Source organism: Hydractinia symbiolongicarpus, chromosome 12 (assembly GCF_029227915.1).
Source record: "Hydractinia symbiolongicarpus strain clone_291-10 chromosome 12, HSymV2.1, whole genome shotgun sequence".
NCBI lineage: Eukaryota > Metazoa > Cnidaria > Hydrozoa > Anthoathecata > Hydractiniidae > Hydractinia > Hydractinia symbiolongicarpus.
Genome location: NC_079886.1, coordinates 20,507,965 through 20,531,817, shown reverse-complemented (window position 1 = coordinate 20,531,817; position 23,853 = coordinate 20,507,965). Strand labels below are relative to the sequence as shown.

Below are 23,853 nucleotides of genomic sequence, written 5' to 3'. Positions count from 1 at the left end.
AATTACGAATTCATGGTCAGACGGTTTTTATTTTGTTTATTTTCTAAATCAAAATTTTACTTCGCATATTGATTTCACAACAAATATATGAACATATACAATGTTTTTTAATGTATATATTATCTGCAACATAGGTTAATTTCAGTTGTGATTATCATTATGATTGAGATGTGCATATAATACATGAGCAATCTGCAGATGGTGAAGGACAAACTGCATCTTCAATATCATCATCGCAAAACTCGTCAAGGTCTTTCAGCAAGTTAATATACTTTCCTATAGTGATATCAAATTTTTTGATGGTTTCATTCGATAATGCTTTCAGCCGTTGCTCTTCCTCTTGTCTGGCTTTCATACGAGGATGTGTATTAACGTACAAGAGACGTTCCTGAGTAATTGGCCCGACAAGTGCCCAATTCCTTTCTCTTTCGCATCTTGAAAATGCAGTGTAAGCTGTACCAAGGTTATTTTTTTCCATCTGAATTTATTGTTGTAACTTGCCTGACTTTTAGCAATTGTTATCGCATATCCTGGCATCAATGGCAGGCCATTTCTGCTGCAACAATTAGATTCACATCGACCTTCAACAGCAGTAATTGGTATCCATGTTGGATGTTCTGGAATCCATATTGGGCCTTTATAATTTGGGAAATCGACAATGACAGCTATAGGAAATTCAGGTGGTGACATATTTGGCGAATAAAGGATTGCAATTACTTTTCCCATCGCACCATTATTAAGACCGAGGCCCGTAAGACCTTTTTGGTTCTTAGTGAGTATTACAGTTGCACCAACTGCGATTAAAGATCTCAGCGGTATTTGACCCAGTTGATTATCAGTCAAAGAGTGGTGTTTACCACGGCCTCTTGGTGGAATTACAGCAACAGGCACACCAAGGCTAGCTAATTTATTGTGATTTTCCTCATTAACTTCATTCCATGTTTCCATCACTGTAAGGACACGACTATGCGAAAAGTTACATTTTTCGGTTTGTGGCAAAGCATCTTCGTAACGACTATTTATATCTTGCCAGTCTTGTTGAGTGATCGATCCATTACGTATTCTAAGTAGTCGCTGCAAAAGAGCTAACTGATTTGGGCCTTGACGCATTGTTTCTGTAAGAACAATAACATCTTGAAACGAGCGATAGATTGCATAGCCAGCAAAGTTGATTGTCGAATCATCGTGTTTTGGTGGCTGATGTAGATCCAAAGCACGAATTGGTCCAAGCTGACCAAGGTCACCAAAGAAATTGACAGCTTGTACACCACCATAATAATTATCAAAGTCTTCCGTAGCCTCGCATAATCTTTGGCTGCACCAGGCCACAAGAAGCTTCGACTGCATGCTACGTTCATCAATATTAAGTTGAAATAATTTCAGCTCATTGTTTTCATGCATACCTGTATACTTTCTCAGCTTTCTTAGAGATACATCACCCAACGGATAGTCAGAAAGCTGGACAGAATTTACATTGTTATCTTTTTTCAGTTTGTGTGGTGGTGGAGTCATTGAATGTATAGTGCGACCATTAGGTATGAAGACTGCTGCTGCACCAGTTGGGGCCAAGTTCATAACAGCAGAATTTCGCTTAAAAATACGATGAACGATTCTGGTGAGCGCAGTAATGATGAATGTTTTCCCAACACTAGCTGTTCCTTGTATTAATAAACGTAATGGCTGGGTACCTGTTGGCAAAGTTCCTTTTGCAACTTGCAATAAATGCTGAAGATTTATACCAATGACTGTTCTCTGTAATTCATTAGCATTTAAGATGTTTATTTGGGGTAAGGTACAATCATCAGCCAGCTGCAATTCATTTCTTTCTGCTTCTTCAGATATAGATTGTAACCATGTGTCAGCATTAATTGGCCATTGACTACCAAAACTTTGAATTGCATAATTATTCCAATCAAATGTAGGCCCTCCATTGGGAAGAACTTGTTGTACATCCGGCTCATTGATATCAGCAACGTGATGCCTTGCAATATCTCTCATTATCGCTCTGCCTATGTTCATTTGTGCAATGACTAAATTTTGGGAACTTTGAGAACTTGCATCTGTATATTGTGATGATTGACATGAAGACTGATTATCGGTTTCATTATTGATTACACGAGTGTGACTTTTTTTTCTCTCACTCTTTTTATCGAATGATTGTTTAGCCTCCTTCAATGCATCTATTAATATAGGGGGACAGTTTTCAGTTTGAACAAAGGAAGCCAAAGCAGCAGCAAATGACTCATGTTGTCCCTTCAATTCTTCAGTATTATGCCACGTTCCAACAGAAAATATAACGAGCATAGCTTTTGCATAGTCCTCAGTAACAGGCCAAACAGGTTTTGTAGATATTCCTGTAAAAACTGGCACGTGATCTACTTTGCAGGTACAATTAAATTTCTTGCTCCAGTTCCATAATGATATTTCTGGCTCAGTTTCTCTACGCTTATCGCTCAAGTATTTATCCAATGTGCTACTCTTTTTAACGGTTCCATCTTCACCAGAAGTATCCAATGCTCGGAAGCCACTGATACCAATGTATCGAAAATTCCTGGTACATCTAGTCAAACGGCCACCACTATTAATAAAGTCTGCCGCAGCACCTGGTACATCTACTAGACCAGCAATTTTTTGAAGTAGTCGTTGAGCCAAATTTTTAACAGTGCTTCCATCAGCAGTGTTTTCAATGAGATGCTGATAAACATGTACCAAATCTTCAGTTGAGGCTGCCCCCTTGCAAGCATAACCAGCAATGTATTTTTGAAGAGCCAGAAGATCCTGATCGATAATGACTTGACTGTCACAATTTGCTAGCCAACTAAGCAGACGTGTTTTAACATGCATCATTAGGCGAGGATGATCGCGTGGTCCCTCATATCTAGGATGTTCCCCTTTTGTTATGACAGCATGAAAAGGATGAATCTCTTTGCCACTTGTTTTTTTGGTTTGTGGATCAAGATCACCAAAATAAAAACGACAGTACTTTTTTGGAGCGGTATCCTTTTCCTTATTATTCTTACGACGATAACGCAAACAACTGGAATTACAATTATGGAGACCTATTCTATTAACAAGATAAGTATGTTGCTCTCCAATGCCACCTTCTTGGTTAGCGACATCTGCAAGTTCTTGCACCAATGGGTTATGGTCTGGAGGAGCTTGACTCCCTTCTGGTGTTGCCCATTGATTTTTGTTTGGAACCCAAGTTCTAATTCCAGAGGCATCTATAATTTCATTCCCCCCCAGCAGGATGCAGTGAAGTAAATATGGGTGAAAAAATGTCATCACTGTCTTCATTTGTTGTTTGCAACCAATTTTAAAGTTCTTGTGCAGCAGTTTGGGATGCTTGTGAGTCAGGTACATCATTCGACAATCCATCCATGATTGTTTTGACCTTTTGAGCGTGTTTAGAGGACGATATAATTGCGTGACCATGTATCTCACCTCGACCTTTGGCGAATTTATATCGCCACCAACTATCATTATATTGAAACACTTTCTTGTTGACTGTGGCAAAGTAATTTATAGTCCTTGCATCAAAATACTGTGTGACGATATGAAGATTTTGTAGAATCATTTCCCGCTTGAATTTGCTGTCGTTTTCCATTTGTTGCCGCACAGTATCATCGTTTAAATTGTTTATTAAGGCATGATACTTAATTAGTAATTTATGTAATGGTTTCCAATGAAATTCTGCACAACTGTTGGTATCAAAATAGGCCGGTAAATCGCCAAACTCATTTCGTCTAAAAAACAACAGAGCATCCACTTTTTTTTTTTGGTCTCTCCAGTATGGATCAGTATTCACCAGGTTTTTTCCAATACTAATAATTTTTCGTGGAACTGAATCATCGTCATTTTGTAAATTATCTCTCAGTTCAGCAATTGTGAGATGCGCATCATTTAATTGTTGGGAAACAAGAAAGCTACCCTGCTGTAGTGCTTGCATTCGTAAACGCATATTTAATAAGAAAAATTTTAAGTATGGATGACGCTTAGGTGGCGGGGCGCATGTACGTTTGCAGGCAGGTGGTTTTTTCAAATTAGCATTTTTCTGCTTATCCATGGCTGTTTTAGAAACGGTTTTTTTGCAGCTATAACTTATTCGCCTGTGTCTGTTTATTGTTTCGATATTTGTTTTATTAACTTTAGGTTCTTCAAATTTAATATTCAACTGCAGACACTTTAGCTTCAAAGCAGCTTCTTTATTATAATTTGGCTTGCGTTTAGGCTTGACTCTTTTTGGTATTATAGTAGCAGACATATAAGACTTCATTATTTTTTCTACTAGGAAGTCTGGATTTTGATTCAAAGTAGTAATTTCCATTTCAACAGGTTTTTGATTGGTTATATTTTTAGGATTTTGTGATGACAAACGAGGATATTTTTTAGATGGACTGAGTGATGTGGGTGATGTAACGGAAGGATTGCTCACTTTGTCAACAAAGACCAACGATTGGTAGTGATTTTCATTAACCCTACCAAGCAAAATAAAAGCACCAGCAGTGGTACCATCAGTCAATAGATGTGCCACTTGTTGTTCACCAGGAATATTATGTGTTTCATCATGAGTAGGACTAATAAGGGTATATGGGTGTATTGCAGTACTGGTATCAGATGTTATCAAAATGTTGACGCCCAACATTATTGACGCAGCTCGTATGAAAATTTCCACAACATCAACAGTAGACCTTGACTGAATTTGTAAGTCCCGTTCCCACTCTTCAGAGCTTATGGATAAAAAGTCTCTGTTAATTTGAAAAATTCCTACATTACTATTTTCGCGAACAAACTTGACCACAGCTGCTCGTAGTTGGATGTGATTTTGAAAGTGTAGGTCAGGGGGGACAATTTGTCTGATCTCAGGGCGACTAAGTTGCTGTACTACTGCTCTATAAAAGCAGTGGCCATCCCCTATTGTCACTTCTTGATATGTTATATTTGACAGACCAATACTTCTAGCATAAGCGACTATACGATCAGCAGAATTCGACTGATTTAGAAGATAGGTGGCATAAGATTCCTGTAGTGATATTTGGAAGTCAATATCATTGTTATTAAAGGGTCTAGGATTGCTTTCAATGTCACCAGATAACAATAACAGTAATTTCAAAGATGCAAGATTGATATTACAGCTCAGACAACACATGAAAATTATTGAAATAAAAAGTTTCAAAAAATGATTGAAGTCGTTGTTATTATCCACCTTGTCATCAAAAACCATTCCTGAATAGCTGTGAAAATTTACTGTTTCATTTGTCATATTTTTGGAGTGGCTAGCAGCTACATTATAAAAAGAACCAATGGTGGCACGATATGCTTGGACAGATATCATGATTAGTTTGTCTGATTGTTCTACAATGCTACAATTGACTACAATGAGACACGATTTCTACGATGCTACGGTTGCTACCGCTACCTAGAACTGCAGTTAGCACCTAAATGACATTAAACAAAAGTAAATCTACTTCCTTGCTGACTGTGGCAATGTATTTATAGTCCTTGCATCAAAATACAGGACAGAGCAGGGGACAAAAAAAGAGATACAAACAGTAAGCTACAATTGCTAGCTTATCTAGCTTACGCCCCAAAATGCAGGGACACAGCGGGGGCAAAAAAATCAGATATAAAGATGCACCTAGCTGCAATTTATACCTAGCTAAATGTGTGTTTGTTTTCTAACACAAGACACAGACAAAATTATCAAATAATACTTATCCAATAATCCAGGAAGTATCAATTTCGTTCCAGCAAACAAACACAACGCGCTTCAGAAAATTTCCAGAGGGTTTGAAAAAAAGTTGCGCCAAAAGAGTATATTTCGATCGCCTAAACCACGTGTTCCAGTTGGTCCAATCAAAGCAAAAAATGTTTGTGTTTGGAAAAATTCACGTGATCCATTCTGTCCAATCAAAGAAAAAATGTTTGTTTTCTGGAAAATTTACCAGAGCGCTTCTGTATTAGCAAATTCCCAGTTTCGGACGCAATATTTCACGGGCCAATGACATTACTTTTTGTTTATAACAGTAACGTTAAAAAGTCAAGAATTAGAAATAATCAGAGAAGTCCACGATAAAGGCAAAAAAGTTTAGTAAAAAACGCCTTTTTTGGTTTCTTGTGCCTAGCAGGTTCATCACCACAAAACTTTTTACCATAAAGTGATAGATCTATTACAAAAACAAAGCATTTTGGGCTCTATAAATGAAAGTGATAAATGTACGCAATCCCCCCCCCTACGACTCAAAAGATTACCTATTATACTCAATATAGCTAATATCATATACTTATAAATACCTGCTTGTTGTAGATGCAAGATAATTATATTTTTCCTAGCCCTGTCCAGGATTTGAACCTGGATCTCTCATTTGCATGAGTGTCATATCCATTAGACCAACAGGGCATGAATATATATATATGAAAAACTTTACATGTGCATCTTATATATCCTAACTTCGGTTCAAACAAACAGACAGTTAACAAGCTGTTGTTATTCTACGCACCTAAAACAATTTTACTTTGTGGAAAATTTTGTAACATTTAAAAATAAAAATACAGTTTATAACCTGTTTTTACCCTCTTAAAGCAAAAAAAAAAAAAACTGCCATATTTTATGGGAAAAGTTTCTGTGAAAGATCAAAAATTAATCGTGACATCTGATAGGCGTAACACATTTTCCCCAAAAACTCTCTTGCAACTTCGGTTTAAAAAAACACAGCGGAAACAGCCTGTTGTTATCCTGTCCAGCTAAAAATCAAACAGCAGTATATGTTTATTTTGCAAACAAGTTTTCATGACGGTAGGATAAAAAGCTCTTATTCCAAACTAAAAAAACATATACATATCGTGAAAAAGAAATAATGAATACATTTGCAGATTTTCAATACATGTCGACGATTGAACGAGAACCGCTATTCAGAATTTAAAAAGCCTTAGTAATAACAAATGTTGATGTTGTAAAAATTTCCCGATATATATATATATATTGAAATAATTTTCGCTTCTGCAACTTAAGCCGCACTGATGTATATAGCTAGCTACAACCGTCCACGAAAATATAGCTCTCTATTCCCCCTTAATGTTAAGAACTGCCCATTTGTGGCTAAGCAACGTAAACAATTACACGTGACATACCTGTATATAAACATTTACTATCTGCAAAATATCTAGCTGGCTATGTTTGGCCATTTTGTGGACGATTGTAGCTAGAACAAGCTGTATGATGGGACATTCCTACAGAGTAGAATTATCTCACTCACTGTGTAGTATATATGTATAATAGCTAGCTAGCTAGAGGATAGGTAGAAAATCAGTCTCAAACAATTTTTCTATGCTAGCTATGTTGCTGATTTTATGCCAGCAAAAATAGCAATTTATTGCTAGCTACATGGGTAGTTCTATCCCAGCTAAGTAGTTAATTTTCTGCAAGCTTTGTAGCTAGTTTTATGCTAGCTATATTGCATTGTTTGTTTGTTTTTATGCTAGCTAACTCTTACAGTAGCTAGGTAGCTAAATGCTATCTAAGTTCTATTATTATTCTATCTAAATTTGCAGTTTTAAGCTAGCTAGCTTTAGGTGTGAGTGAGAATAAGAATGGGTTCATTACATGTAAAAAATAGTGATATACAAGCGAGCTAAACATACCCTTTCTTCGTTTTCTTGAACAAGCCCTTCCTCCTTCAGCTGCGATATAGCTAGCTTAGATTAACGGAAGTTTGAGTTTGAGGCGCTATGTTATCCGAGAAAAAGTCATGTGATATTAGTCAAACTGACTATATATCACGTGGCTAAAGGTACCTTAATCTCAACTGGAAATCCCCGCTAGGCCATCTTTAAAAGTAACAAAAGCACTCCATCACCGTGCCTTTGATGTTGTCTCGTTGAATCATAAATTTACGGGAAAAATGACCAGAGTAAGCTACTGGGCAACCCAGTCAAAAAGTTGACGAAAACTGAAAATTTTGATGTATAGGTGCGGAAACCCTATAACCCTCCACCGTCCCTTATATTTGCCTTATTTAATTATATTTGGCTTATTTAATGAGGAAATGGGCTCCGCTACGCTCCGGGCGCTGACGCGCCCTCCGCTTCTCTCCGCAATAAATACACTTTATTGTAAACTTGTGTCAGCAAATTTTTAAAACGGGAAGTTCTAACCGATGGAAACAAGTGGTTTTGTCTGCAATGCTATGCATATAGAGGGAGTACTAGAGAAACGCAAATCAGCAGGAGTAGTGAAATCCTATTCCTGCATCTTAAAAGGTTTTTGAAACATGGTGAACATCTGGTGAAAGACAACAGAGTTGTTGAATGTGCTTCTTTGCGTGACTCTCTCCTGCAACTACCTCTCGTCAGTGATACAGATAAAATGTTTAATCAGAACTACTCATTGTTAGCAACAATTAATGACTCCGGTACGTTGACCTCAGGTCATTATTGGGCTTATGTTAAGGATCCTGCCACAAATTCTTGGTACCACTGCAACGATAGAGCGGTTTGCAAATGCTCTCCACCTATTCTCAACAACAATTCATGTTATGTTCTTTGTTACGTTCGCTGTTGATCCGCTTTTTCTTTCCTTCTTATACATTTATCATTACGTTTATAAAACCTGTACTTCCAGGGTCATGGGGGAGGAAAAATTAAATCCGAGCGGTTTTGTATTACCCCAGCTAGTTCATTCAAACCAGTTTACCGTCAATACCCAGAGGGTAAAGAGTTCAGCTCACTCTTCTCTGGTAACTTAAAAGAAGCTTGGCAGGAGGTTTGCTTTCAGCTTGTCTTTGGGTGTAACGACCCCACTTATTACCGCAGTTCAGTAAGGTGCCCAAGTTTACTAACTTGGTCTTCAGACTTGACAACCCTGCTGTCCTTAGTCAAAATATGTACAGGCTGGTCCAGTCATGACAACCTCCTGTGTAAGGCTGAGTGTTGGGGCCCTGTAACACATGTGGAAAGCTACAGCCAAAGTCACAAGTTCTGACGCACAGGAGGGTTTTTTTTTAATTCTTTTTTATGTAATATATTTTTGAGATGTACATTTTTTCTATTTGTGTTTGTTCTGTCACCAGTCCGTTTATGTTGTTAGCTCTGTGTTATGTCGTATTGTTTGTAATTGAAGGATTGTTTTTTTCTCTTTAAGACTTTCTCAGAAAATAGTTATAGGTCCAAGTTGGACAGTACTCATGCTTGTGATAAGCAAGAAAGTGTATTCGGCACCTTCTTCTGGAAGCCTAATTCCAATTTTATTTACATCCACCGTCCCTGTAGACAAGATACTTCAGTGCAGCTTGCTGTATTGTAAATCTTTTTCATCAATTCAGACAGAAAATACGAGTTAAGCGGGGGATATATTTTTAGTGCTCTACTGACAGCAGACTCCAACGATAACCATCTAGTGCTAACGTATTTGATTATCTTCTTGTATATCTGATCACAGAAGTCACAAAAACTTTCTAATTGCACCTAAAATGAGAATTCGTTTTCTATTTAGTTTAGTTAAAAATACACAAAGAATTCACAACATTTATCATACCATACTTTCCTCTTGGAACTTTTATCGAACCAGTGCAATAGATCAACCAGAAAATCTTCAACATCGAATCCACACTCTTTTGTGAATGAATCGGAGGCTTTTCCGGCTGTGTTCTAATCGGCGATTTAAAACTTCTTCATTTTCAGTGCTAGGGTTGTTTTTTCTATAGGCTCCAAGCTGTTTCCATGTAAACTTTTTGTTGCCTGTAAAAATAAGATACCAATTTAACAGTTCTTAATGCACAAATACGCAATAAAATTTGTTTGTTAGTTAATTACTTTACATTCTCGTAGAAATGCTTCTTCTCCTGGGCTGAACCAAATTTCTTACACAGTATATAAGAATTGTCCTCATATTGCAACGTTTCTGTTTAACATTTTTCAAGCTTGTCTAAAGAAGTCTTTTATTCCTGTGCAATGGAGAATTGCATCAGAAGTTTATATACCTAAAAACAACACACCTTGTCCATCCGACATAAAGGATTTTCGCCCCATATCTCTTCTGAATGTTGAAGGAAAGCTCTCTTTTAGTTTGATTTCCGAGCGGTTAGAATCGCATATTATAAAGAAAAACAACTTCATTAATACTTCCATTCAAAAAGGTTGTATGGAAAAAGTTCCGGGTTGCTGGGAACACATGTCTATTGTTTGGTCCACACTTAAGAATGCGAAGGCACGACATTCTTCACTTTCAGCCATATGGCTTGATATTGCTAATGCGTACCCTTCAGTTCCGCACAAGCTGATTTTTGTGGCTCTCAGACGCTATGGTGTACCAGAATCATAGATAAGGCTCATACAGCTATACTACGACAGCCTGTGGAGTAAATCTTTTTCGGCTTCTGCTGCTTCCATTTGGCATCAACACTGTTGGGGAATTTTTATCGGCTGTACACTTTCCATTATACTATTTCTTGCAGCTATAAACGTTATTATTGAGTATGTGTGTGTTACCCCCAGCTTTATTGATACTGAAGGTAATAAACACAAAATCCCAGACCAACCCCCAATAAAAGCTTTCAGGATGATGTGTTCTTAATGTCCACGTCAATTCCAAGTACTCAAACTTTATTAAACAGGTGTACAACAGCTCTTGATTGGGTAGGCATGTCGTTTAGGCCTTCTAAATCACGCAGCATTGTTATTGATAAGGGAAAAGTCGTCCAAAGCTCACCGTTTACAGTTGGCAGCAAAAAAATTCCATCCATTCATTCTAATCTAATTAGGTTTTTAGGCAGAACAATAAACTCATCCTTGTCTGATTCTGCTGCAATACAAGAATTTCTAAATGATGCCGAAGACAAACTTATGGCTATAGACAGGTCCTTTCATAAAGGGATCCATAAGGCTTGGTTTTTACACCATCTGTTAATTCCCAAAATCCGCTGGCCGTTATTAATTTATGAAGTTTCTCTATCTACTGTCACAAAACTAGAGCAAAGATTTTCTGTTTTTATTAGGAAATGGTTAAAACTACATCATTCAATTTCCAACATTTCCTTATATTCCTCGACATCGCCTTGTCCTCTTCCCCTGAAAAGTCTTGCATCTGTTCTCAAATCTGCCAAAATCAGTGGACATCTGTTACTAAGAGATTCTGTCGACCCTTGTGTGTCTAAGTGCGTACCAGATTTGAAAGCTGGAAATTGGAAAGTTAGTGAGGCAGTTCTTTTGGCGGATAGTCAGCTCAATTTCAAAAGGATTTTATGTTTGCATCAGACTGGTCGAGTTGGCTTAGGGCTCTTAGACCACAAAAATATACCACCAAAAGGCACTTATGCTTACCGAAAGCTTCTTTCCAATATCATTGAAGAAAATGACGAAGATATTTACCATGCCAGAGCTGTACAGTTGCATTTGCAAGGCAATTGGACGAAATGGTGCTCTTATGTGAAAAATGATTTATCTTGGAGAACAATTCTTTCACTGCCACAATGTCTAACTTCCTTTTGTATAGGGGCAACCTACGACACCCTCCCTTCTCCAACCAATCTTGTGAGATGGGGAATTGAGAAAGACAAAAGTTGCATTCTGTGCAAGAAACCATCCTTAAATGTCTCTCACATATTGGGTGCCTGTAGGACCTCCCTTACGCAGGGTAGATCACATACCGTCATGACTCGGTTATAATAGTTTTGGTTAAGACATTAAAAGAGTTTTTAGTATCATATGAACCTATTAAGCAAGGTATAGCAGCAATTTTTCTGTAGAGTGTGGATTGAGATTCCAAAGTAAAACAAGGATCTCCATTTTCTTCTAAAGGCCAGCTAACCTAAAAAAACAGAATTTTGTAAGATTCAACAGTTTCTTTCCAATAATAAAGTACAAATCCTCAAAATCCGTAGTAAACTGTTCTCGCTGTTCACAACGCTAAGCAACTGTTTTACACGGAAATACAACTCTTTTTATACACAAAAGTGACACAAAAACATAACAATTACTGCACAGCTACGATACGCACGACTAACACACACAATGACATTAGCGCACCACAAGGGACTACTCAAACACACAAACTATAATTGTCTCTAAACGAAATCCCATAGGGGCCATTTCATCTGGCTCCCCTCAAGTTCATCCTGAAAATTGTGGCTCCTCGTCGGGGATTCGATATTCTAACAATTGTATCAATTTCGTGATTGGTCGATCCAATATTGTACCAGCACGGCTACCAAGCTTCACGCTACAACTCCGAACCTTTCCATCTGCACCCGTTTTTACAGCCACCACTCTTGCCAGTGGCCACCGTCCTCTTTCACAATCCTCATTTTGCACCATCACTATATCACCGGCAGCAAAATTTCGTTCGTTTTTATTCCACTTTGTTCGTGTCTGTAGTGAACACAGATATTCGCATTTTCATCGTCTCCAGAACATATCCAACACATACTGAGCTCTTTTCCACTGTTTCCTGCAATATAACGACGCTTCTTCAAAATTACCAGGAGGCGGTAAAACTACCTTTGATTTCATCGTTAGAAGAGCAAGTGGTGAAATTGGTGTTGCACTGTCTGCATCGCTGATTGCTTCGACGCATAAAGGTCTAGAGTTAACGATACTTTCTGCTTCTGTTAAAATAGTGTGCAGCGATTCTTCACTCAAACGCGAGCCATTATGATTGAAAAGATCTTTTAATATTGCGCGCACAGATCGAATCTGGCGCTCCCATACTCCACCCATGTGCGAAGCAGCAGGTGTATTCCTCTTCCAGAGAATCCAATCACAACCAACACTTTGAAGGAATTGTTTAACTTTCGCATTGTCCATTTGTTTTAATGCCTTTATGAACTCGGTCTCGGTGCCGACAAAGTTAGTGCCGTTGTCGCTTCTCATCGTTCGAATGTTTCCTCTTCTAGCAACAAACCGTCGCAAAGCTAGAATGAAGGAGTCAGTTTCCAAGGTGTTGACAACTTCAATATGGACGGCTCTGCTCGCCAAACAGGTAAAGAGGCAGCCATATCTTTTTACAAACTTTCGATATGGTTTTATGACCAATGGCCCAAAGAGATCCACTGCGCAGTATGTGAAAGGTGGGCATGCGTCTACTCGATCTTTGGGTAAATCTGCCATGACTTGCTGGCCAGCTCTTCCCCTCAATATTCTACATCGTACACAATGATGAATCAACTGTCGTATTGCTGAGTTGATGTGTATGATCCAATATCCACGTTGCCGAATTTCTTGCAATGTTATTCCTCTCCCCGAATGGTGAGTGTTTTCGTGGCACCATCGGAGCACAAGTTCGGAAAACCAACTTTCTTTGGGAAGAATAGCAGGATGTTTGAATTGATACGCTTCATCCATGTTGCACAATCTTTTACCAACTCTGAGAATTCCATCATCGTCAATGAAAGGACTCAATTTGTATAATTTGCTGCATTCTTTCAAAGCAGACTTCTTAATTTTGTCGTTTCGTCGACCTTGTCTCCATTCCTTTGAAGCAAGAGCTTTAATTTCAGAGGCAAAGTGTTGTTGTTGTACTAATTTTATTAAACATTTTTCGGCTCGTTGAAGATCTTCAACGCACAGCGCTGGGGGACTCGCCTTCTGGCTTCTTCTTGTCATCCCGTGACTTGGGGCTTTTATTTTCATCTTCAGAATGTCGATAAATCGACCGACCAAGGCCATGACCCGTATGCATTTCTGTAGCCTGGAAATTCTTCTCTCGAATGTACATAAGATTCCAGAATCAGTTGCTGAAACAAATACTGAAACGCTACGTTTAAATTCGGGATCATCAGTGACACTGTTTTTCGCTGGATCGTAGGCAGCTGGCCATGCTTCCCTTTCTTCCCAGAGAAACTGAGGTCCCTTGAACCATCTACTACTCTTCTCTACATGTTTCAAACTTATGCCTCTCGAGGCATCATCGGCTGGGTTTTCATGGGAAGGAACGTGATTCCATTGATCCAACGAAGTATTTTCTTGAATTTGTTGAATTCTATTTGCCACAAAAATATGAAAACGTCTTGATTCGTTATTAATATAACCCAGTACTACGTTGCTGTCTGTCCAATAACATTCGTAGTCTACGACAGGCATTTCTTGCTTCAACATTACTCCGACCTTTACGGCCACAGTTGCTGCTGTCAACTCCAACCTTGGTATTGAAACCATCTTTATTGGAGCTACTCTCGATTTTCCAAGGAGTAAGCAGCAGTTGACGTTTCCTTCTACATCTCTGATGCGAAGATACGTAGCAGTTCCGTAACCTTCATTGGATGCGTCTGAAAAATGATGGAGGGACGTTGACTCGATCTCTTTGAAATGAAGTGGCTTGACGCATCGGTTAACTTCCAGTTTTTCAAGAAGGACGATATCTAATCGCCATCTTTCCCAAGCGCTTCGAAGAGGTTCAGAGATCTCTTCGTCCCATGATGTTTTTTCTTTGCAAAGATTTTGCATAATTTTTCTACCCTTCAACAAGAACGGCGCTGCTAATCCAAGCGGGTCATAAATTGAGCTTATGGTAGCCAACACCCCTCTCTTCGACAGAGGTTTGTCTTGCATGGTTATGCGAAAACCTAGTTTGTCGTCCTCTATCGACCAATGAACACCGAGGGCCCTTTCGATCGGCAGCGATTCGTTTTCAAGTCCAGGGACTTTATGTTCTTTGCGCGTTCTTCAGTAGGAATGGAATTGATAACCTCTCTGCTATTTGATATGAACTTTGTGAGGCGAAAGCCACCTTTGTTGCAAATTTGTATCGTTGATTTGATGATTTTGATGGCCTCTTCGATACTTTTCACGGATTTCAAAAGATCGTCGACATAAAAATCCTTCATAATAACTTTCACAGCCTCCTCACCAAATTCACTTTCGTTGTCTGTTCCACTTCTTTTCAGGGCACAGTTGGAACAACTTGGGGAGGAATTTCCACCGAATATATGGACAGTCATGCGATGATCTACCAAATCTTTAGAGGTATCCCCATCAGGCCACCAAAGGTATCGCAAATAATCCCGTTGATTCGGCGGCACCTTAACCTGATAGAACATGGACTCGATATCCGCCATAAACGCTACTGGTTCCAACCGGAATCTACACAGAATTCCAACTAGCAGATTTGTCATATCTGGGCCTTGCATGAGTCGTCCGTTCAGGGAGACGCCTTTGTATGTAGCAGTACAATCAAATACTACTCTGATCTTCCCAGGCTTACGCGGATGATAAACTCCATGGTGGGGAATATACCACACATGACCAGGTTCCCCTTCAACTTCCTGCTCTGGAACCATCTCCGCGAAACCTTGGGTCGTCAGGTTGTTCATGAACGTGAGGTAATCCTCTTTGAAGATCGAATTACTTTCAAGCTTCTTCTTGATCCATTTCAGCCTTGCCAAGGCCTGACATTTATTATTTGGAAATGGAAGTTGGTTTATTAAAGGCAGCGGGAGTTGATATTTTCCATTTACAAATTTTACTTCCTTTTCCATTAGTGATGAAAATTTTTGGTCGTGAATGGATACGTAATCACTTTTAATATTCTTGAATGCGTTCATTTCTGAAAAATCAGCATCGTACATTCTTTTCAGCATCCCCTCAATTGTTACATCCCGTAATTCATCTTGTTGAATTAGGTGAAGTGCAGCAACTTTGTCAGTGGAGAAATCTTTCACAGCAATTCTGTTGCATCGAATTTTCTGCTTCTCCCCTTTGCGACGAAGCACAGGTCCGACAAGACTCCATCCCAACCTTGTTTTTAACCCATATGGTCCATTTCCATCGGATGGAATTACCTTTATCGGTTCTAGCGCTTGTGGGCAATTGGCTCCAATAAGCAAACCAATCGGTATTCCTGGATCGTATTTGTGAAAGGAATGCTTTATATGTCGCAAATGAGGCCATTCAGGAACTTTCTCGGGAGTAGGTATTTCCATGGGATCTATTGGAAGATGTCTTCTACTGTAACAACTCTGTATTGTTACTTTGAAATCTCGTGTAATGGACTCTACCATCAAGCCGGTTATTAGACAAGAATCTTCACGACTCTCGCTTGTGAGAGTCTTCACGACGATCGTCGACGAAATACCGGTTAAATTCAAGCGATGAACGATTTCATCGGTTATGAACGTACCCTGACTGCAATTATTCAACATAGCATAGGTGGTGATTGACTCAGCAGACTTTGGATGCGACAACACCACAGGCACTACAGACATGCTGATGATTTCTACGTTGTTATCTGTCTTGCAACAAACAGATTTCTTCGTTCTTGCAAATGCATTTGAGATTTCAGGCTCCTCATCTTCCTTTTTATCATTATTTTCCTTGTCGTTCTTGTTGTTCCTCTTTGTTCGGATGAAACCATGCAAAATGGTTGGGTGCCTCTTTTTGCACGTCTTGCAAGACAATTTGTTTTCGCAATTTCTTGCTTGGTGATTGCTGGTAATTGGTTCCAAACACGCATAACAAAGCTTCTTCTCCCAAACAAATTTGTTTCTTTCCTCTACGTCTATTTTCATTATTTTTCGACAATCTTCCAATTTATGTTTGTTCGAACAGTAGAGACACTCTGGTGACGCCCGTCAGGTTTGTTTTAAGTTTGGGTGGATCTTTCTTGTTTTTCACGTCATTATCCTTTTTTTTCTTCAATTCACTGATGGCTTCTCTAGAGTAGAGGGGATCATTTTCAAGCGTTGTCTCTTGCTCCATGAAGTCAACAAAATCCCTCAGCTCCGCTTCGTGATGGTTTTTCCGACGGACGTTGAGAACCGTCCGATTCCATCTTTGTTGCAAGGCTTGTGGGAGCTTTGATTGAAGTTGTCTGAGGACTTCTGGAGAGTTTTGTTCGCTTTTTATTTGTCTCTCCAAACCACCGTAGCATTTTATGAGGAACGTATAGAACTTTCTGAACGCTTCAGAATCACCAGCACGGAGAGTGGGCCATTCTCTGAGCTCCTTTCTGTAGGCATTTGCAATTCTGAATTGATCACCGTAGGTTTTCTTCAGAAGATCCTTTGCTCTTGAGTAGCAATGTTCTGATGTATCATATATACAGCTTTTGATCAATTCTTTTGGCTCACCAGTTGTGTAATTGATCAGGCGAGTAAATCGACCTTTATTACTTTTGATCTTGGTCTCAACAACTGCTTCAAATGTGGTCATGAAGTATTGGAAGTCAAGCACATTTCCATCAAATGGGTCAATTTTGATGTCTGGTGCACTTTGCTGTAGCAGTAATTCGCATAACACCCTTTCTGTGTTATTTCCAAATGGGTTTGGAGATTCCTGCTCATTGTTATTGTTCCAGTCTTTGTTAACATCAACTGAATTATCGACCACTTGCGGTTGCGCGGTGTTTTGTGGCACATCAGGAAGAAATTTGGGAATTTTCTTTACCAACTTTGGATGACTTCTAGCGCCTTCATAACCGGAGCCAATGACACCTATACAACCATTATTCACCCAAGATTGGCACTTCGCATATGAGCGGATTTGTTCATCATCCGTGTCCAATGGTCTTGAGAAATGACTTTTTTCATCTTCGTCCTTGGCTTCTTCATATATGCTGAGTTTTGCTTCTGCCAAAGCAACCTGCTCTTTAAGCTCCAATCTTTTCATACTTGCTTCAGCTTCCAGTTTTGCTTCTAAAAAGGACGCCTTTGTCTTCAGTTGCGCTAACTCAGCCTTTTGATCCGCAGCACGACTACGCAAGAAAGATACTTGCGAACGACCTGAAGATCTTGTCTCTTTGGAACGTGTCGAGGGCGATCTGTGCGATCTATGCGACTTTCCAACTGACTTCGGGTGAATAATAACATCAGCTTTTAGGCTGGTAGTTGCCCGATCAACAACGGGGAACTTTGATGATTTAGGAGTTGTGAATCCAAGAGCGTTATCTCTCAACAGAGCATTTGTGTTTTCGTCAGCATGAAGCTTTGATTTTCCATACTGGTACCACGCCCATTCATTTCTTTTTAGCCAATCATTACAATGATGCTGAAAGAGTCGAACCCTATCCTCAAGTCTAGTCAATTCTGCATTTAAATCTTCCTTCAGTTCTTCTGAATTCGCTAATGCCATACATTCATGGCTGTAAGCTTTAAATTCAGACAGTTTTACGCCGAGGATGTCCACGTTGTTAAAGATGAAGGCATAATTTTCATCCGCTAAGGCAATATCCATTTCTGCAATCAGTCGATCAATCTCAAGGAGCACCTTTCGCTTAAATGATTCCTTCAAGGAAAATATATATTCCTTTCCCTTGCTAGTCATTTTCTTGGTCCGAGCAAGTGGGAGAGTATCTGAATAAGACATGATATGACGGAAATAACGTCACCAAGACTACAGCAGCTTGAACCAAGCAGAACCAAATGAACGTTGGTTGGAGAACACGAGACAAATAAATTGCCTCACTACAGCACAGAACGACGGGAATACCAAGATTACAGCACGTCGAAATGTGGATACAACGGAGATAACGTCACCAAGACTACAGCAGCTTGAACCAAGCAGAACCAAATGAACGTTGGTTGGAGAACACGAGACAAAGAATTGCCTCACAACAGCACAGGACGACGGGAATACCAAGATTGCAGCACGTCGAAATGTGGATATGATGGAGATAAGGTGACGTCAGGGGTTTGGTGACCAGGCGTGAAATAAAAACGAAGGATGTTTTAGTCGCTGACTTCTGTTTCGGATAAACTAAAAGAAAATTGTTGTATTTGCTCACCGAAATATCTTTCTGCTTTCTTTGATGATCATCTTTTTGTCGAGAGTAACTTCTTCTTATCACGTCCTGTACCACGTATAAATTTTCTCAAACCACTACTACAGCAAGTTTACTACTATGTTACTGCGCGTTGTTGTTCGGTTCACATAAAAAGACAGAATTTTGTAAGATTCAACAGTTTCTTTCCAATAATAAAGTACAAATCCTCAAAATCCGTAGTAAACTGTTCTCGCTGTTCACAATACAACTCTTTTTATACACAAAAGTGACACAAAAACATAACAATTACTGCACAGCTACGATACGCACGACTAACACACACAATGACATTAGCGCACCACAAGGGACTACTCAAACACACAAACTATAATTGTCTCTAAACGAAATCCCATAGGGGCCATTTCAGCGGAAGAACGCTGAAAATTGAAATCGTGTTTATATGGTGCATATTCATCTCGCCCCGGTTACAACGGGAAACTCGGTCAACCGAGATTCCGGGCAAGTGACCAGGGATCCTGGTCAAACGGGATGGATATTTGTTCATGTAAACAGAAAAACCCGGTGGCAAAGTACGGAAAAAGTTTATGTAACCATAGAGGAGCAAATAATTATCACTATTAATGCATATCAATGGACATATTTGTTTTTGTATCATAGTGTATTTGTAATAAAAGACAACAAAACCATGAAACATGCTGAAAACACCGGGTTTCACTAAAATTACAATTGAGAATGATCTAAGATTAACTTTTAATCCTGTTTCAAGCGTGTGGGAGATGTTAATGAATAATATTTAAATTGGTCAGAAATGATGATAATTTTCAAAAAATTTGAGAAATAATTAATAGTGATAACACAGTTGTTTCAAGCATCAACAGTATCGCTATCTCCTTTTTTCTGTTGTTGGAAGCCATATTTGCTTACATATTCACCCCGCCACTTTTAGTTTCCCGCTAATTTTTCCTCATATAAACCCAGGATGGCAAAATGACAAATTTACATATAAACCCGAGTTGATATTAGCCCGCTCTACCGGGAATCTCGATGGGCGACTTTTATTTTTATCTACTTTTATTAGAAACCCATCGTATATTTTATTGTTCAAAAACCTTGAGCATATCGTTGCGGCATTGTCGAGAACGTATACCCATTTTTCAGAATCATTTAGATTAGGTGTTCCTCCATCTACTTTAACGGGAACCGTTACTCCTACCAGCTGCTGTGTGAGAAAAGACCAACATTTTTCTATAGGATTAAAACAGGAGTGCCCCGGAGCGTACCATTGAACGATTAAACAATGTAAACGTAAATTTAACCACAAATAACCCAACGACATCAGGTTAATTACTGCTTTTGTTGACCGGTGGCAACGACGTTATAACCATTTTTAATTTTTTTTTCTTGTTGCAAAAGATGAAGAAGATAATTTACATGCATGACGTTGGTGGCTTTTGCTAAACGTGAGGGATAGAGATTTATGAAAAGCAGACCTTTACGAGACCATTTGATTTTGCTTCTGCCAACTTTTTCCTTAGTTAGTTCTGATTTTAGGACCAGAAAACTGCACCAAAGATCTTTTTCTATTTAAGACTGGCGGATTGCAGATAAAAAGCGTGATCTTGTTATTCTCCCCTTTAATTGTTGTTAATTGCTATTGTTCTGAAGCAACAACACGAAAGCAAACAACAACAATGACAGATAATGTTGGAAGTATATTTCTCTTGTTTCATGTCATAAGTACACTTGAGTTTGGGGAAAGGGGGGATGTCAGGTTTGGTATCAGGGGGGCCCAAACCAGATGCGTGTCTTTCCTTCCTTACCCTTAGTAAGACGTATCTCGTGGAAAGTCTGCGTATCTCATGGAAACGCTAACTCACCTGGGCTGTATCTCGTGGAAACACCTGGCTAACTTGTGTAAACGCTTACACTCAGCAAATCTTGTGGAAATGCCTACATCTCAGCAACTCGCTTGGAAATTGCCTACATCTCCGTAACTTACTTGGAAATTGCCTACACCTCAGCAACTCGCTGGGAAATGGCCTACTACCTACTATGGCGTATCTCGGGAAAACGCACCTCATTTGTTAGGGAAACAAACTCATCTTCATCCCATTTGGCTAGCGAAGGAAGCCCGACATCCCCAAATTAACCCCAAACTATTTTTGAAAGAAGACAATTTTTTAGATATTAGCTCACATAATGTGTTTATGCGCACCAGTCAAAAATAAAACAAAATCAAATAAAAACTAAGTTAGCAGGGGGGTTTGATCATACTAGGTCTTGTCTTTGGAGAGTGACGACTCCACTTATTACCCCAGTTAAAAATAAATATTAGCAGTGGGGTTTGAACACACGTGATCTTGTCTTTAAAAAGTGACGACTTCACTTATTATCTGAGTTAAAAACAAAGAATAGCACAGTTAAACAGAAAGTGGCCAAAGTTTACTTTAGGAAGATAGGGATGTCTAGTTTCTGCTGATGACCGTCTGCGGACCTCTTCGAGGTGACCCAGCTAGACATCCAGGGTACTTAGGTTCAGAAATATGGGTCGAAACCTATCTGCCCTTGGTTAAATTTCTGTTCATAGTTTCAAATGTGTTGTGTCCTTTTTTTTATATATATATTTTTTAATAAATTCCTTGTAAAAAGGAAGAATTGTGCTTTTAGAGGCATATTTTCTCTAGAGAAGTACAACCTCTAGCTTATTTCCAAAGACCTAACAGGTTGAGTTCTTGCTTGGATCTGTGAAACGAGGCCTTTTTGAGATTTATTTTGTTGATTTGTACAAAACAATGTGCTGGGAATGGCAGGATCATATCATTACATGTTATAACACAACTGTGTTAACAGTATTTGAAACAAGATTTTCCCAGTACCATTGCTAGTCCACTTTACTAATACTAAACTTTTTGATTCAGAAAAAAAACACAACAAAAAAAGTACAATTTTTTTTAGTTTAGTGGCAGCTAATTGTAACTGATACTGTGTGTAGTAAGGATGACTTTTCTTTAAGTGGCGATGTCCATCTTCTCTGTTAATAATATAAGGCAGTTTTATATTAGGGTTAGTCGGTTTAGTATAATTGATTGAAATTGGGCACTTTACTTCCAAGCATGCATCCGAGCAGCATTCACACGTCACGATACCATCAGTACTCGCACCAATCTATGGCTTATCAGCATCTAACAAAAGACCACAATTTTTGACACATAAGTTTTTGTGTTCTTTCGACAAGGCTTTTCTAAATGTCTCAATAACCAGTGGTTCCATTTCTCGTCCATACTTTAATGCAGCAGTATGTGGATGGACGAAAACATTTATTTTTTAAAATAGTGGCCATAGTTCAGGTTTTTGTTTTTACTTTATGTGCTTTTGAGCCTGTGATGACGCCTTTTATCAATGCATTCCAGGCTTCGTTTTCACTTTGACCATGAGTTAAAATTTACATTTTCTGTACTACGCTTGGGGTAATAATGTAAGCTAAATTTTCAAAAACAGTTTCCAAGCTCCCTGACATATCTAAAACATCATGTACAGATATCACATTTTCATTCAATGTATGCGTTTTAACAATTTCACGTACAAAGTCAATTTTGGGTAGTGGTACTGGAGTTTATAAAGTAATGTCTGGTATAATCTTTTAATGCTGTCGCAACGGTTTCAAGTGTTAAGGGCTTTTTATCACAATTTTTAGGAGGGTTATATAGTTTTTTTGGTGTTGGTACAAGTTTTCTTTTAACTTCCTTTTTTGGTAACAATTCAGCACGATTAGGTAACCATTCACATGCCTTTGTAGTGCATGCAGGGTTTGTTAGATCACACGTCACGGTAGCATCAACACGAAAAAGTAAGGCTGCGACGTGATTGCAGGTTTCCAACATCCCTGCCATACAGGTACAATGTGCTGTCTTTATCACACCATCCTTTTTATTTACACAAACCCAAAGTTTGTAAGGAGGGTCACCAAGACGCTCTGATGCCCTCCAATCTGCTTTGAGTAGACAAAACTCTGATTCTTGGAAATATGACACGATACTTATCCAAGCCAACCATTCTTAAAATAGCTATATGCTTTGGTTGTTTTATAGTCATTTAAATCCGTACTGCCAAGTTCACTTGGAAAGAACAATATGAAGTTAAAAATGTTTGTTATCATAGACCAATTGGTTATTCCATCTTCTTCTGTGATCCAACCATTCAATAATTTTGAGCGATCTGGAATGACTTCATTTTCAACAAATAATTTTGATTTGTATTCTTCCTGTAGCGTAACTTTTACTTCAGAAGCTGTAAAATCGGTTTTACGTTGTTTTCACAAGCCACAAATACTCAAACTCTGACTTATTTTGCGTTACTTTCAATGCACATTGTCTTAGATAACTTTTTTAATTCTTCGTTCTTTATATTTTGTATCATGTTGTAATCCATTTTCCGCCTATCTCTTCAGTTAACTGATTTGTTTACAATCGAATTGTTCATGTTAAAGTAGTTACCAGAATGCTGGGCCGGATTGGTGTATAGTTAATGTGTATTCGATACTAAATAAATTTTTCTAAAACTTTCTGCAAAAGGTCAAGGTGTTCCACTCTCTTCCCAGGTAAAATACTGTCATCGAAAAATGATTTAGATTCTTCAAAGTCTCGTAAAATTTTATCCATAACATGATAGTGAAAAAGTCGCGTCCTTCAGTCGAAACGACATTACAAGCCATTTATATTTCCCTTTTGGTAGTACGAAAGCAGTTTTTTATTTTGTTCTCGTAATGATATGTGCCAGTATGCGTTACTCAAATCGAATGTCGTAAAAACTTCCGATCCAATAAAATCGGTATTGTTTTTGTATTTAACTTTCGATACATAGGCGACTTGAACCGTGTTTATTTACCACTGGTACGATAGCACTGGTACGATAGATACGTACTTGGTTGGATAATGCCATCTTTTAACATTCCGTTGATTTGGTCATATACTTCTTGCTTTTTCGAGTGAGCAATAACTCGCGCTGGTGTCGTTATCGCGACAGCATCAGACAAATTTTTCTTGGGTCTACATGGTATTTTACTCTTGCTAATCAGTGATTCATTGACCTTCACTTTCAGTTTCTTTAGTGGTTTTTTAAGTAAATCAGGAGTAACTGCATTAAAT

General features: G+C 38.6%; 2 protein-coding genes across 2 annotated transcripts; both read right to left on the bottom strand.

The window, feature by feature from the left end:
• Positions 1 to 12,390: 12,390 nt before the first annotated feature.
• Positions 12,391 to 14,541, bottom strand: LOC130621368 (uncharacterized). The gene has a single exon (XM_057436657.1). It carries the CDS (start codon positions 14,539 to 14,541, stop codon positions 12,391 to 12,393), a length of 2,151 nt encoding a protein of 716 aa, XP_057292640.1.
• A 29-nt stretch (positions 14,542 to 14,570) lies between these two features.
• LOC130621367 (uncharacterized) lies at positions 14,571 to 16,496 on the bottom strand. The gene has a single exon (XM_057436656.1). It carries the CDS (start codon positions 16,494 to 16,496, stop codon positions 14,571 to 14,573), a length of 1,926 nt encoding a protein of 641 aa, XP_057292639.1.
• Between the last annotated feature and the right edge of the window lie 7,357 nt (positions 16,497 to 23,853).